Consider the following 16,629-nt stretch of genomic DNA (forward strand, 5'->3'; position numbering starts at 1 on the left):
ATCCCAGACAATTACTGAGATATATATTTAGCTCATCAGTATTTCTACAAATATAAGGATCTAGGATAAATCCTGCAGTCCTTACCCCAGCTAAACTTCCAAGGACTGAGTGAAGGCTGCAGTTTTTGGGCCCTAGATAGTCTCATTTGGGGCCTCATTCTGATCTCACTTCTAACTGTATGTCAGGAGAAACTCCCTGTAGCCGGTGTGAGTTGGCTGGGGTGAGCTCAGACCCAGGCCTTCCTGTTGGATTTCTCTGCCTCACTGTTGGTTGTGTGATGGTAAGCATAATTGTGAAGATGTATGTTTGTAAGGCGTGGTCCTGCCCAAGCTGATCACCTCCCAGGAGGTGCTGTGCACACTCAACTGCTATCAACTTCTATGATAAATGAGGGTGCTGAGCACTTTGCAGAGTTGGCCGCTGGGCTTGGAGTTTTCCTTCCAGCTATGGGCCTTCCATCTTATGAAATCATCTGACTGAGGGGATGAGGGTGCACTGGGTGACTGTAGAATGTCCATCACAATGTGCACTTTCAGCGAGCAGGATAAGCCTCTTTTTTTCACCTCATCCCTTTTATGACTCACAGTGTCTGTCCTTTCCTTGTTGGCAGGGTGAGCCAGGCCCTAAAGGATTCCCTGGGAGTAAAGGATTACCTGGCCTTCTGGTAAGGCTGATTTTTAAAAAATGTTCAATGTTAATAGGTGCTAGGTGCCTCGGTGCATTTGAAAATCCCACTGGTTGCTGATTTGTACTTATAGGCTCCTGCAAGCCTTTGAAAATCTGGTTGTAAGGCCTGTGGGTTTTGTCCCTCAAGTAGAAATGTATCTGGGGATATTGAGACAGTGATGCTGCTGTGCAACGGATATTACAGTCACTGAAATGCTTTAATTTCGTACACTGGAGCTGCAGTTTGCAGAGGCTCTGAAGATAAAGTCATCACAACCCTTCATGTGGCCACTAGATGGCACCATCTCTTAACATTCCTTTGCTGTTGCACTACACTAAAAACCTGTTTTCCTTTAATGCTGCTTAAACGTAGCTTTTCTTTATTTAGTTTTAAAGTTACAATGCACCGAGCTTTAATACTCAGTAACTCCATGCTGTGTAACAGCCCCCCTGTCATGTGTGAAGAATAACTATTGTTTGTCAAATTTCAACCAGCTTTTTACAGCTAAGTAGATTTGAATCTACTTTTTAATGGCGAGTGTGATACTGAATTGCAGTCAGAAGATTCTGCTGTTATAGTTTATAGAGTTGGGTTTTTTCTATTGGGAGACAGCATAGTCTAATGCATAGTTTGCTAGATTGGGAGTTTGGAGACACATTCAGTTCTCAATTTTGCCACTAATTTGTGTGACTTTGTGATCTTTAAATTCTCTATACCTTAGTCTCCTCATCCGTAATTAGAGTTAATGATATTTACCCAGGTTCCTAAAGTGCATTGAGATTCACAAAGTAGAAGTGCTGTGTGAATGTCAAGTCACATGTTATGATTCATTACGTTATTGTATTGCTGTAACTTCTGTTCGTGGAATTATTGATGCAGTATCACTGCAAACTTCTTCTCCTTGACTAAGTCAGTGGGCAGCATTTAACATGGCACTCAGATGATTGCTAATGATCTCTCCTGGCACAGGACTCAGGGCGTAGAAGATGCACCATGGACTCACAGTGCTTCCATTGTCCCTTAAGGTTATAAGTAGGACTGGTCTGAAAAACTTCAACAGAACAGTTCTCCACCAGAGAATGCAGTTTTGTTGAAATGCTTCATGGAATTGTGTCGATTTATCTGAAATTCCATGCGGGGGGAGGGGGAGAGAGTTCTGACAATCTCAAAACATCCTGCTTGGACAGTTAAAAAACTAAATTAAGCAATTTTTTGGAACTTTCTTTTGCAGAGAAATTTTGACATTTTTAGGTTTTGTTCCTAAATGGAAAAAAAAATCCAATTTCATGATATCTAAATCCTCCTGTGACACGGCGCTGAGCAACAGCTGCTGAGCCAGCCCTCTGGTCCCTGCAGCTCTAATTAATTACTTCAGAGCAAACCTCATTAAGAAGAGCTAATTGACAGGCCGAAGAGAACTAAGAGACTAATTAGACCAGAAGGCAGATAATACAAAAGGCACAGGAAGGAAGTAGGATGGGAGGAAGCAGATAGAATGTGGGAGAGAGAGATTACTCTTCCTTGCTTGCCTCTGGAGCTGAGAGCTCCTTAGGTCAATAGGTTTAAGATTGTCTAGTGTACAAAGGTGGGGGAAAACTATTGTAAATAAACTGCACGGGGTGTTTTACCAGAAAAAGGTCTCTGAGCTGTTTGTGGGCTTGAGAAGAGGCAGGAGCGAGCAGGGCCCTACTACATCTCCATAAAATGGAATTTCTGTTTTTTCCATCTAGGTCTTATTATAAGGGAAAGGGGCCCAGGGGGCAACAGGAAAACGCATGACTCCGTCGCAACCAGGGTGCTTGCACATACTGCCAGCTGTCTGTGAGGAGGGGTTTTCTCTGGGGCTAGGAGGCCCAGTAGAGTGTCAACCCAACCTTACTTCTCTTGTGTATGTTTGTAGAGACTTGATACACTCACCTCACCTTGGGGGCCGCACGGCATTTGTCTCCAGATAGATCTGGGAGTTAACATATGTGACTTTGGCTTTTTCCCCACAGGGCATTGGGGGTATTGGAGAAAAAGGAGAAAAGGGGATCCCTGGCTTACCAGGTGGCAGGGTAGGTAACTTTACTGTGCCTTAAATCCCTGTTCTTGACAAGAGATGTACAGATTGGAATGTTCATCTTGTTTTGTAAAGTGTCTTTATTTGTATTATCATAGTGCTGTGGAGTCCTAGTCATGGACCAGGCCCCCGCTGTGCTAGGCACTGTGCAAACACAGAACAAAAAGATGGTACCTGCCCCAAAGAGCTTACAATCTAAGTGTCAGACACAAGACAACAGATGGGTACAGACAGATAGGTTGAAGAGTTCAAGGAAACGGTGAGACAATATTGGTTGCCAGCAGCCTAACCATTGTCAGGTTTTTCCACAAGTATCACACAGCAAAGGAGAATTTTGAGGAGAGATTTGGAGGAGGATGGTGAGGTAGGTATTGTGGATGTTATGAGGTGCACTTCCCAAACATGGGGGAGAGCATGAAGGTGCTTGTTTGAAAACATAACAGATGAACAATGGAGGCTGGTGACACAGGCTGATCAGAGACAAGATTTGACATCTAGACAGCAAATGAGAGATGGTTGGTAGGGTAGGGATAGGCTATGAAGGGCCTTGGAGGTGACAAGTAGCTTATGCTAGATGCAGTAAAGAAGGTGAGGCGATAGAAGGATGCAAAGAGAATGATGGCATGGCCCAGGTGATAGGCTGGGAAAATTATCTTTGCAGCAGCATTCCGAATAGACGTGAGCAGACACTGCTACTTGGCCATTCTTATTCTATAGTCCCACCTGTTTTCAACTCATTGCAAACCCCATTCCCCTACTTTGCGTATCTGCTCATTTATACTTCCAAATGCACATTCAGCTTGTGCTCAGTCCTCACAAATTGCATCACCAGAGCTTTCATCCATGCTGTAGTCATCTGGGACTCTAACTATAGCAGTCTCCTCCTCGGCCTTACAAATGACTGACCTTTGAGATCAATTCACAAGCAGAAGAAAAGGGCAACTGCTATTCACAATGAACAGCTCTGTGACCTCCAGTGCTGAGCACCTCCTGTGGGGTTTTGTATCCTCAGTTTCAATGGAAGTTAGTCAGAGTTGAGAGGACTCTGATGGCAGGATAAGGCCCTTTGGGGTTCCTTTTCTCATCTGGGCAAGTTTGGGTGCCTTTGCTCCATAGATGTGACCACAGCAGTAGCTCCAAACATAAGAAATGTCATGAGAAAGAAAAATCCATATGCCCCCTTTCTCTTTGATTTTAAATTTTAACATTCCCACTTTCCTATTTTCTCCAGTATCCATTGTTTTTCTTCTCCTAAGAACATAAGCACCAAACACACTGTATATTTGGAGTCCCTCTCATAGAGGACTAGCCTTCTTTTGTGCAGGCATCGATATTTGAACCTGCAGTTTAGGTCACTTGGATTTGCACCCTCCCATGGATTTAAATACTGGCTATCTGATAGGTCTCAAAATCTAATCTCCGCATATTAGTCTGTGTTGGAGATGTGGTTAGCCCCCCGACAAAGTCACAAACGTAATGCTTCCAAAGTAGCAAGAATCCAGACTAATAAATTCCAGCAAACAAAAGGTGGTTCTGCCCTTTGGGGCCTCTGTTCAGCCTGCTCTCTGGGCCCTGTTTCCAGCCCCTTTCTGGGTTACCTTTAAGAGTCTTTCTGGCGTTGGTATAGAGAGCACTTGGCCCCAGGCTGGTTCCCCTGGTGTACCATTCTCAGACCCTGGCTCAGAGCTTTCCACAAGAGCCTGTCCTTTCCCCAGGGTTCCTTTCTACATGATTCTCCTTACTCCCACCCCCTCAGGCTGGGAAGCAGCTAATTAATTATGGCATAGGTGTAGCTGGCCTTCTCTCCCCTTAAAGGGGCCAGTCACCTGTGACCGTGTCCCTTAGTCTGAGAAGTGCTGTTGGTTTGAGAATATATATATCAAAACACGGTACCTGCCAAGAGTACCTGCCCACTCCCAGTCATGTGACAGTCACACAGCCATCCTTCAGACTACCATGACTGCAGAGATGTGCTTTTCATGTACAACATGAAGACCAAAAGGATTCTGCTGCTTTTTGTCCTTCAAAAGTTTGAAATTATTTTTCAAGATAAAAATGACCCATCTCTTAGTTTTACAATGTGAAACTCGACACCAAGTTTTCAGTAAGTTGAGGAACCAGGACTGATTTTGTTTATAAGCACTTCAACTGCGCTAAATATGACACTGGTTACACAAGATGAGACAACTTTTGGCCTTTATACTACTGAATTCTTCCAAAAATGGTTTTTGATACTCAAGTTATTTAAGGTGAAATCCTGACCCTATGAAAGCCAATGGTAGTTTTACCATTGACTTCAGTGGGGCCAGAGTTTCACCTTTAGATGTTAAGTTTTTAGGAGCAGGATTCATATATTTGTTTCTGATTGTACAGTACTTAGCATAATGGGACCTAAACCTGGATGTGACTTTTGAGTATGAAAGAAAGTTAAAGGTTAAATAACACATATTTTGCTGTTTTAGGGATTTCTGGGATTGGATGGATCTGATGGGATTCCAGGGAGAAAGGTATCAGGCTTGTTTAATTTTGGAAATACTTTTAATGTCTCGAGAAGTCAACTGAGTGCCTAAGGTCTTCTCATATTATCCCATCTCCTGTCCTCCTTAATGGGCTCCATGTCAATGTCCCAGAAGGACATTGAGAGTTGACCAGAAGAATGTCTGAAAACCAATGTAAGATTTTTCTCTCCCTAACCATTTCTTCCACCAGAGGCTTAGAAAGTAACCACCACTGAGATTTGAAACTGTACACTCTCTCTGTAACCAATGCTCTTAATTTTCAGGGCCATCTGTCACATAGTGTCCTGCACACTGGTGCAAATGATCAGTGCATTAAGTATCTGAAAGGCTGTGAAGGCCCTTGCACCCTCAGTTGTTACCTGTGCAATGTGGTCACAGAACAGCAATCAGAGCCATTTTTCTCAACCTTACATGTAGGCACTGAACACTCTAAGATGTTGGCAGATCCTTGGGGGATCTGTGTGTGAGAGTATTTCCCAGTATACTTCAAAGTGAATGGTCATGAGGTAGAAATGAGTCTTGAGCAGCGGGATTCTGAACAGCGCTGTTTATGAGCTGGTCTGTGGCTATCCAGGAATTCAGGATCACAGTCTGGGATAGAACCCAACAGATGTATCTCTATGAGAATTCCCTTTAAATGCAGCCAAAGCTCAGCTTACGCCCCACATTGGAGCAGTTTTGATAGTCATTCCAGTAGAGGGCAGTAGTGCACTTGCACACTAGTCAGTGCATCATAAGGCCAAAGGGAATTTTGGTGGCTCTGTATCAGCAGCAGAGTCCTTTGAACCATAAACAGTATTACAACACACTACTGGGAAATGATTAGTCAGTGAGACAAGACTTACCTGGTTTAGTGCAGGTGACTTGGGGGAGAAGAGGAGGCAGGAGAGAGAAATTACATACTGTGCACAGTTTGCCGAATGCCCTCTCACTCACCAAAAGTCTCAGAAATTCTGTCAGAGTCCTGAGAATGACATCCTGATTTTCCCTACTTCAAGTTCCACCCCATCACCGTCCCCACCCTTCTAGCTGAGTAGGCCAAGAAAAGTGTCATTTGGAACCCCAATATGTTGCTCAATAAGAGGGCATTGAGACAGTGCCTCTGCAGACTTTTTCTTCCTATGGGCCAATCTTACTGCTCTTGCAGACCTCCTGTAGGACAAGCGACTGGACTAAGATTCAAACACAGGTATTGGAGAGCACTAGGACGAGGCCTCCATAGGCCCTACCTTCTTGTTTCATAAGCTAATGTTGTTGTGCGTTTGTTTTATAGGGTCAGTTTGGTTTCCCAGGTTTTCCTGGGCTGGATGGAGTGCAAGGAATGAAGGTAACTTCTCCAAAGTGCTGCTCCTATTACAAAATTTGTCATTACTCCAATCAAATCTCTTTCTTACTTCTGTATCATTGTGATGTTTTCTTTAATGTCAGTTCTCCCTCTGCTTCATTGTCAGGGTAACTAAATTGGTGGTTATGGTTTTCTGGTGAACCCTCATATATTTTAAGTGAGTTGTCATGATACTACTATGCTTTATGTGTGATAGCTGCATGCTTCCTCGCTGGAGAGAAATGGGAGTACAGTTCCTTCTATATCCTTCAATCTACCCCAGTGAATCTTCGCTATAAAAGGACTGGAGATACTGGTTTACTCTCAGATGACTATTGCTGGAAGAGACAACAAAACAACATTTCATCAGCAGCCACCATCAGGGCACTAGTGATGAGATGCAGGGTGACATTACCAACTCTTGTTTATTTTAGTTGGGTGAAGTCAGGTGTGGCTGGAGGCTGACATGGCTCACAAAGCTCAAGTTACTGAACTTCAGGGCTGATGGGCCTGTAGATAACGACAGTTATGTGTGCTTCAGACATGCATCTATTAATAGTAACTCAGCTGGGCTTTTACCAAAGGGTTGTACAGAATGGGGTGAGCAGAGATGATGAACCTGATATTGGTCCATATGTTGGTTTGATAAATGATGTTTTGTGAACATGGTACAAGGATGCCAGTGCTCTCTCCTGAGCTTGCAAAATGCAGGCAGGTAAGAGATAAAAGTACCTTTCCGTGGAGAGCCATTAGTTTCATCATACAAGTGGTGTATAAGTCATGAATGCAGAGATCATTAGGAAGAACAGAAGAGCAAAGGGAATAATTCATTAAAACAAGGAATCCTTATTACATCAAGGAACTACTATTAACTTTGCCACCAAGGCAGATCCCTGCATAACAACAGGCACTCCTTTTTCCCCGCTTTCTGGTCTTTAAAGAACTTGAAAACAGTATGAATCTGTTTAAATTTACAGGGTGAATTAGGTGAAATGGGTCCTCCAGGCCCTCTTATTTCTCTTGATGGAGAAGACAGACTGGTCTCAGGTAACTCTTCAGATTTTCTTTTGCAAAGTAATTTTAAATGCACCTATTTTAATCCGCTCTGTGTCCTTATTTTTTTATGTTAATACAAATTTTCTTATTAACTCACCAGCACTGTTCAGTGGGACGAATTCATCCCTGCTGTAATTACATTGACTTAGTGGTATTACTGCAGGGATAAATTTGGCCCAGTGTGGTCAGCTTCAGAGATTGCTGTATATCTGCAACTCTCCCAATTAAATGCAATGCTATCTGAATACAGGCGGAGTGATATGTTTAGCGCAGGGGTTGGCAACCTACGGCACGCGAGCCGATTCTGAGCGGCACGCACCTATCTGCTGCGGTTCCGGCCCCCAGCCCCACTCAGCCCCTGCGCCCACCGCTCTCCCCTGCGGGGGCAGGAGGCAGAAGCTTGGTTCTGTGGCAGCCAAGCTTCCCCCCTCCCCGCTTCTTCCCCCAGCGTGGTGCTTTCCTGCCCCACCCCCTCTCCGTCCCTGAGCCAATCAGTTGATGGCCCTTGCGAGCGGGAAGGGGAAGAGTGGCAGCGTGCAGGCAGCTCCCTGCAGGATGCAGAGAGAGGTAAGGACCGAGCCTGGGGGAGGGGGTGGAACAGGGCACATCCCTTCCAGCCCCCTGCCCTGAGCCACTCAGTGCAGGGGGCTGGGAGCACCCCCACGAGCCGAGCACCCCAGCCCTCAGCCCTGACCCCCACACACACTCACTGCAACTCCATCCCCAGCCCTTCTGCCCTCATCCCAGCCTCACACCTCTCCCTGCGCGACGTAAGCCGCCTCTGTTTCTACCCCCCACATCAGCATTACTCACCTGCACTGCCCCATATCACCCAGGCCCTCTGCCCTGAAGGGGCCCCACCCATCTCAGTCATTCTGCCCTGCAACCCCATACACCCCACAGCCCTGCTGCCCCTGACCCCCCCACAGTCAGCATTCGCGCCTGCCCATTACCTGCCAGCCCTCTGGCCCTGATTCCCCACACAAGTCAGATTCTATCCGCAACCCCCCCCAGCCCTCTGCTCTGACCCCCACACACACTCGCATTCTGCCCTGCACCCCCATAACCCCAAGCCCTGACAGCCCCCCTACACGCCTCAGCCCTTCTTCCCTGCACCTCCATACCCCAGCCTCTGCCCTGAACCCCCCCACACACTCAGCAATCTCCCCGCACCCCCATAACCCCCAGCCCTGACCCCCCCTACACACTCAGCCTTCTTGCCCTGCACCCCATACCCCAGCCCTATGCCTGACCCCCCACACAGTCAGCATTCTGCCCTGCACCTCACACCCCAGCCCTCTGCCCTGACCCCCCACACAGTCAGCATTCTGCCCTGCACCCCACCCCCCAGCCCTCTGCCTGACCCCCTCCTACACACCTCAGCCTTCTTTCCTGCACCCCCCATACTCCCCAGCCCTTGCCCTGACCCCACACACTCAGCATTCTGCGCCCTTCACACTCCCATACCCCCAGCCCTCTGCCCTGAACCCTGACCCCCCGCCACACCCAGCCTTCTCCCTAAAAACCCCACCCCAGCCCTCTGCCCTAATCCTGAACCCCCCGTACCCCACCCTCTGCCCTGACCCCTGGGACCACCCCAAAGGTCCTGGGGGTCCTGGCCGGCAGGCTCTGCTCAGCCTGCGGCCGGCCTAGATGAACAGGAACTCTAGCTGCGCGAGCGCCAAGCTGAGCAAGGTGCGGCGTAGAATCACATTTTAATTTTAATTTAAATGAAGCTTCTGAACATTTTTTGAAAGAAAATCTTGTTTACTTTACATACAATAGTTTCGTTATATAATATAAACTTATAGAAAGACCTGCTAAAAACGTTAAAATGTATTACCGGCACGCAAAACCTTAAATTAGAGTGAATAAATGAAAACTCGGCACACCACTTCTGAAAGGTTGCCGACCCCTGGTTTAGCGCATCAGTGATTGACTGTGTTAGCATAGTCCTGTGTATCTGGAGCCCAGAAAAATATATACCCCCTAGGCTTATTTCAGTGTAGCAATGCTATTAAGAGAAAACTCCACCTTTTCTCTCTTGCAAATAAATAAGTTGAATGCCTCTTTAGTATTCTCACTCACTCACTGTTGCTGGATATTACTGAGAAGAATAGTGTAGTAAATTCCAGGACTGAATTAGGCATGGGTGAAAACAACATCTGCAGCTCCATTGGTGTGCACAGAAATTACACAGGCTAGCTTCTGCATATAGTGCTGTGAGGCATAGGATGATCACCAGTTGGGGACAGGGAGAAATTTCTGTCTGTGTTATTGCATTAGGTGAATAAGTACATTAAAAAGCGACCTGCACCTTTTGCTAGCACAGATCAATGGCCAATGTGGGAGACAGGGGAGCGGATTACATGGACTCTTTCTGCAGGATCATTCTTAAGTTTTTCTACTTTTAATATTTTTGTCCAATAGGTGTACCAGGAGATCCTGGAACTCCAGGGACTCCAGGCCCTCGAGGAGATGAAGGGATTGCCGGTTCACCAGGCCTTCCTGGCACTCCAGGTCTCTCAGCTCTTGTTCAAGGTAAAACATCTGCTAATATGAGTTCCAAGTAAGCTGTTAGCATACTGTTTGTCCACGTTTGTAGCTGTCTTTGCTTGTGTATAGACACAATTAATTTAACACCTGTTGATTCACTTATTAATGGAGATGCTAAATCCCCATTTCAGGCATTGCAGCATACGTAACTTCACTTAAGCAGCCTTGGCGATACACTCTGCCAAGCACAATAGCTAGAATATTGTAACCTGTGTGAGGAATAGTATTTTATGTGAAAACAACGTAATTCAGAGATAGAGGCAGAAAACCTGGGAGAACCAATATCTAGCCTTTCTCTCATTTGCCATGCAAGACACACAATGTTTAATTCGATGCCCTGGGAACTCATTGATTTTGACTTAAGTGGGAGCAGGCTCAAGCCCATAGCAATTAGGGCATATCTCAGTGCATTTGCTGTGAATATGCAACACAGCTGTGTTCGTGGCCTTTCTGTGTTTGTGAGTTCCCTGGCAAATGAGTTTGCTGGCAGTTTTGTTCACAGAAACGGAGAACTCAAAGTAAATATTAGAAAATCTCTTAAAAATGACTTTTGAGTGTAAGTACTCACCCTGGAAACCCGAAGCTAAGAGATGGATGAGCTAGTCGTGGTACAGAAACAATCTGGTGTGTCCAGTTAAAATTAATCAGTGTAACCTGAATTTCACACATTGAACACTTGCCCTCAAACGATCTACAGACTGAGAATTATTTGTCAAATTGTTTTGCTTACTGGACAATTTGCAAATAGGAAAAGTCTATATTTGTCAAATTATCCACTATACATTATTCACTCGGTAACAGTAATATAGCTTTTATATTGTGCTTCACATTTTCAGGAATATATCACTAGCTTGCTTAATTATTTATGCTCACTAACCAAAGTGACTTAACTAAGTATTTTCACTGGCCTACGCAGCTGCCGTTTATAATAGTAAAAAAGGTGTAACTCTCAAAGATGACTGTTGTTAATAGTCTTCTCTTTATGTGCAATGATAAGACTTCCTGCATAAACATAATATCAGCCCAATGTGCAATGATAATCTTCATAAAATGAAAAATATCTGGATCCACATGCTGCTGGAGAGTTGGCTAACTACATAGTATGTGCCTATGTTTTCTTTAGGGCCACCAGGTCCCATGGGATTTCCAGGTATTCCAGGTACTACTGGTGAACCAGGAGACCAAGGGAGAGCAACAATTGGATTACCAGGCACTCCGGGAATAAATGGTTTACTGGGTATGCCAGGACCTCCAGGACTGCCTGGTCCATCACGTATGTAAATTTCTTAGACTTGTTTTTGTACGGGATTAAAATATAAACAAATAAAATAATCTTTTGGTGTGCTCTCTCTCTCTCTCTTGTTTATCACTGAAGAATATGCATCTGTCTATATTAAGTACTTATATGGCCCTTCATGAGCGCTGTATGTGGGTGCCTCACAATCTGTACTGTATTTATCCTCATAACACCCTGAGACGTAGGTAAGTGCTATTATGCCCATTTTACAGGTGAGGAACTGAGACACAGGGACTAAGTAACTTGCCCAAGGTCATGCTGGAAGTCTGTGCCAGAGCAAAGAGTTGAATCTAGGATTCCCAAATCCTAGGCTAGTGCCCTACTCTCTGGCCCAATAAACAGAAGAAGCAGGGTGTCAAACCTGGGGCCTCATACATGCAAGGCATGTACTCTAGCAATAAGCTACATGCCTCAGTTACATGAAGAGCACATACTCTAGCATTGATCTACATCCCCCATGGACAGTAAAATGCCAGCTCTATCTACACAGTTGGATTATTTCATTGACTAATGGGCAATCATCAGACTAGCCAGGATGGCCAGGGTTGGTGTCCCTAGCCTCTGTTTGCCAGAAGCTGGAAATGGGCGACAGGAATGGATCATTTGATGATTACCTGTTCTGTTCATTCCCTCTGAAGCACCTTGGCATTGGCCACTGTTGGAAGACAGAATACTGGTTTAGATGGACCTTTGGTCTGACCCAGTAGGGCCGCTCTTATGGTCTTATTTTTTATGTAGTGATCTCCAGAAAGGATAAAGCACGAAAACCTAGTAATTTGAATGTTGCCAACAAATGTTGGGTTGCTGCACAACAAATCAATTATAAAAACTGTAATGAAGTTACATTCATCAGATGTCTCTTATTAAGATATACAGCTTTCAGTCATTTCTTTTTTCCCCATGACATCATGGGCAGAGATGATATCTCTAGCCTCTGTTTGCCAGATGCTGGGAATGGGCAACAGGGAATGGATAACTTGATGATTACCTGTTCTGTTCATTCCCTCTGAAGCCACCTGCCATTGGCCACTGTCAGAAGACAGGATGCTGGGCTAGATAGACCTTTGGTCTGACTCAGCATGGCCATTCTTATGTTCTTATGAGAACTGCTCAGGTGAGTAAGAATTCTGGGTAAGGATTGTCAGGTAGGACCCAAAGTATAAAGATGCATCTTTTAGATTTAAGGATGTTGGCCTTTTATCTGTACTTTATTGCTGCCCTGCTTGGTATAGCAACATACAGTCTGATTCATTTTACTTAGAAAAAGAGTGATAAATGAAAAGGGGTTAATTCTGTATCAGCCTTGCATTCTAGAACACTGCCTTGTATGCTGGGTAAGGAATTTGGTGTTTTGTGCTGATGACCTGCCTTCCTCTTGATAAAGCTGAACTTTCAGGACATGAGGCGGACTTGAATAATCCAGCCAATGAAAATGTGATGGGTATTATGTTGTCCCTCAGTCTGTTGACATGGTATTGTCAGCCAGTATTAAGTCAATGGGGAAGGCACAACCACTCCCTTATCAATAGTTAACTCAGTTGAATACATAGAATTAGGCCCTTTCACTGCTGCTAAAAAGTTCATACCTTTTTGCAACAGTTTTGTTTCATTTGTTTGAATGGAAGATTGGAAAGGTGTGCGCTGTACAGAACAGGCAGTATCTTGGAGCTAATGGCATGCTTTAAAATGGCTTTACTGGATCTCCTTAAAGCCAGGCCTGCCAATCACTTAATGTCAGACGCGGCAGTGTTTTGTTCTAAAACTAAGTTTATGTGGAAAGGATTTTAAGGGCAATATTTTTTAATCAGTTTTCCCCTCTCTTTTCACTTTAACCCAAGTTCCACTATCTTCCCCTGCATGCAGATCAGTGTAGGGAATACTCCTGCAGTGGTGGAGGGGAATTAGCGGGGAGGGAGCAGATCGTTTTCATCTCTAACTTCAGCAAACCAATTTGCCTTCCAGTCTTAGTTATTTTAAAATAAACTCCTAGTCCCAGCACACTGGCAAAGTAACTGGGAGAGAGGCTGGGGAGCTCTGCAGGGGACTGGCAGTTGAGGTGGGGGGGGGGGTTACAGTCCTTCACACGCGCAGCAGAACCATTGTACAAACACTAGGTCACCCTGATAGCTCCAGTTCCCATAGCCCTCAAGAGCAAAATGGCGGTGGAACTGCATAGTCAGAGATCCATTGATTTGCCCCCTTTTCAACCTCTCTCCCCTCCTCCTTAAAAACCCTGTGCATTGAGGTGCAAGGAGTCCCCGCAAAGTATGGTTTCCCAGGACACATAGGATACACTCCCCTCTGTAAGGTCCCAGCATCCTGCCTCCTCGGTACAGTGAAACCTCAGTTCTACAGCATCAGGTCCCAATGTGGAAATGGAGGCTGAGGAAGGCGAAGTTTGACCTGAATAATTTTCACTTCTCTCTAGAACCTCTCAGTTTCATCCTGGTTTGGTCTTGTGCCGGTTGTTTAGTTTTTGAAATAAGAAGCGTACCTGGCAGACCAAGAGAAAAGGAAAACCCCAGAATATTAATACTCTGGGCTTCTTCTGCTGGTCTCTGTGGTACCCTGCCAAGCCAAAGCAAACTTAACATGGACAACATTATGGTACTAGGCCAAATTCTGTTCTTCATGGAACTGAAATCAGTGCAGTCGCATCCACTTATACCAGGACTCAGTATGACTCCAGGCCATCTGCCCAAAGTAGCTGATATTGTGGCTGGCTAGTGGACCTGAATGGAATTTAGACTTCCTGTGCCTTTGCTGATATCCTTTCCTCTCTGTGTTTCTAGCTGAAGAAATCCTCAATGGAGAACCTGGGGAACCAGGAAGACCTGGACAACGGGGGACACCAGGAGTTTTGGGACTAAAGGGGACCAAAGGTGAAATTTACCATAACTTTCCTACCTTGCCGCTTTCATTGTCATTGAAACCTGTGCAAAATAATGGTGTGAAATGCTACCCAGCCAGAATGGCTTTACCCTCACTTTACTCATTTTGTACTCACTGACACCAAATGCAAAGCAGTGTGGGGAGGTTCAGGCAATGGAGATCCAATTATCTGTTTCCACAGTGTCGTCAAAAACTCTTTTTCACTTTGTTTTCCAGGGGATCCAGGTGATTGTGCTTGTGATGGAGGAGCCACTAGAGCTGGACCTAAAGGTGCACCAGGCCCTCTGGGTCCACCAGGAAGTCCTGGTGAACCTGGGTTTAAGGGTTCCAGTGGAGATCCAGGCACTGTGGGTGCACAAGGGCCGCAAGGGCCTCCAGTAAGTCAGGATAGGATTTCTTCAGTCTCTGCCAGTTAAGGGAAAAAGTGTTATTCTCGTGCCATTGGCCAAAATTGTCTAAATTGAAACCTGAAGGGTTTTTTTAAAAAAATGATTGTTTCTGCTTGGTTGGATGAGAAAGCAAAAAAAAATTTGTAGGAATAAGGTGTTAGAGAGAGAAGGTGGGTGAGGTAGTCTCTTTTATTGAACTGCCTTCTGTTGGTCAGAGCTCTCTATGTAAGCTCAAAAGCTTGTCTCTCTGCCCAACTGAAGGTGGTTCAATTAAAGATTACCTCTCCCACCTTGTCTCTCTCTTATAGCGTGCCTACAACAATACTGCGTGCAGCAATGCACGGTAGTGATTCTGAGAACTTGTTAGAGTGGAGACATTTAGTCACCAGAACTCAAAATAGCTCTAGTCAAGCGTGAAGTAATGAGTCCTGGGCTATGGGCTCTCTCTGGGCCAGAGGTTGGTTTGGAAATGAGAAATGCATTTGGACGAAGAGAAGATAGAGAGTAAAATGGTGAGCACTTTGCCTGTTGGTAGCAGTAACAGTAAATGCTTCTCTCTGTAGTTCTTTCCTAGCTGCTGCTGTAATGCCATTTTTAAGCTGATATTTTATTTATAAAAAAGAAGAGTGAGATTTTCAAAGTGCTGAGCATAGACCAGCTGTGAGGACTTTTGAAAATCCGTCTCTAAATGTTTCAGACTAGTCGTGTCAGCTTCAGTGAGCTCTATGCATTTGTTGTTAATTTATTATGCAAATATTTTATCTGTCATTAATTTTTTTCCTGCTCTTGATGAGTTCTGTGGAGTGAAGGCCTTTCCATGCATGTTCATGTACCTGTTTTCTCTCTTTCTGCCTGCAGGCTTTACCTGGTCAACCAGGTTCTCCAGGCCTTAAAGGAGAAAAAGGGAATCCATCTTTTGCAAGAGGCAGAGGTCTCCAGGGGGATCCTGGTGCAATAGGAGCCAGAGGGCCTTCTGGTATCCCAGGAACTCCTGGCAGAGATGGATTCCCAGGTTTACCAGGCCGGCCAGGTCCTCCGGTGAGTTTATACTAGGCAATAAAAATAAGAGTGCTTCAAAATTGTGATAAGAAGGAACAATGATAGTAAAATGGCTGAGTTGTATGTCATGATTAGGCCTGCTGTATGTGTCCAGAGATCTAAAGCTGTGCATTGTATTCATAAACTGACACTCTGTGAATAGACTCTATTTCATGTCATCCTAATAAGAAAGAAATTTCATTGTTTCATGGAGTTTAAGGCCAGAAGGGACCATTAGGTCATCTAGTCTGATCTCCTGTGTAAATTTTACTTGGATACCCCTGTATTGAAGCCAGTGATTTTAGTTAGACTAAAATATTTCAGTCCTAAGAAAACTAAACTACTGTTGTGTGCCACAGGCAGAAGAGGCGCCTGCAATGGCAGGGTATTAATTAGATGGATAAGTGATGGTGGCAGTCACTGCCTTGCATATGTATAAAGGAAAGTGCAATTCACAAATCCTGGGCTTGGTTTCCCACAGCACCAGCATCTTCTCTAACCCTTCAACCACATTGGCATAATGCCACAGAATCATTTGTGACCATCAGCATCACATATGCTAACGATATTCCATCAAGTTGGTGATGTTTTGAACAAGTCAAAGCAATTAGAATAAATGGTCGTCACACACTCTGACTCAGAGGGTGACGAATCTGGAGTGAGAGTAACGTGGTATAAGAATTCCAGTGCTCCGTGTGGCCCAGGATTTGGGTAAACTGCCCCAAACTCCTGACAGCTCTTGGTTGCCTTTACGAGTTAACAGACAAAGATTTTGGTGCTCTCGTCTAAGGACTTGTCTTTGCTACAGTTTGCAATCCTCTTTTAACA

The 16,629-nt window shown here is 44.9% G+C and overlaps 1 protein-coding gene across 1 annotated transcript in view; it reads left to right on the forward strand.

The window, feature by feature from the left end:
• LOC116829410 (uncharacterized) overlaps window positions 1-16,629 on the forward strand; it is a 54,157-nt gene that overhangs the window by 5,620 nt on the left and 31,908 nt on the right. Inside the window, exons 6-15 of the mRNA XM_032788229.2 lie at window positions 612-665; window positions 2,666-2,725; window positions 5,193-5,237; window positions 6,523-6,576; window positions 7,551-7,620; window positions 10,060-10,170; window positions 11,309-11,458; window positions 14,275-14,364; window positions 14,591-14,751; window positions 15,622-15,801. Of these exons, the coding sequence (XP_032644120.2) occupies window positions 612-665; window positions 2,666-2,725; window positions 5,193-5,237; window positions 6,523-6,576; window positions 7,551-7,620; window positions 10,060-10,170; window positions 11,309-11,458; window positions 14,275-14,364; window positions 14,591-14,751; window positions 15,622-15,801 (975 nt within the window). The remainder of the gene's footprint in view (window positions 1-611; window positions 666-2,665; window positions 2,726-5,192; window positions 5,238-6,522; window positions 6,577-7,550; window positions 7,621-10,059; window positions 10,171-11,308; window positions 11,459-14,274; window positions 14,365-14,590; window positions 14,752-15,621; window positions 15,802-16,629) is intronic.

The sequence above is a fragment of the Chelonoidis abingdonii genome, chromosome 8, assembly GCF_003597395.2.
Source record: "Chelonoidis abingdonii isolate Lonesome George chromosome 8, CheloAbing_2.0, whole genome shotgun sequence".
Lineage (NCBI taxonomy): Eukaryota > Metazoa > Chordata > Testudines > Testudinidae > Chelonoidis > Chelonoidis abingdonii.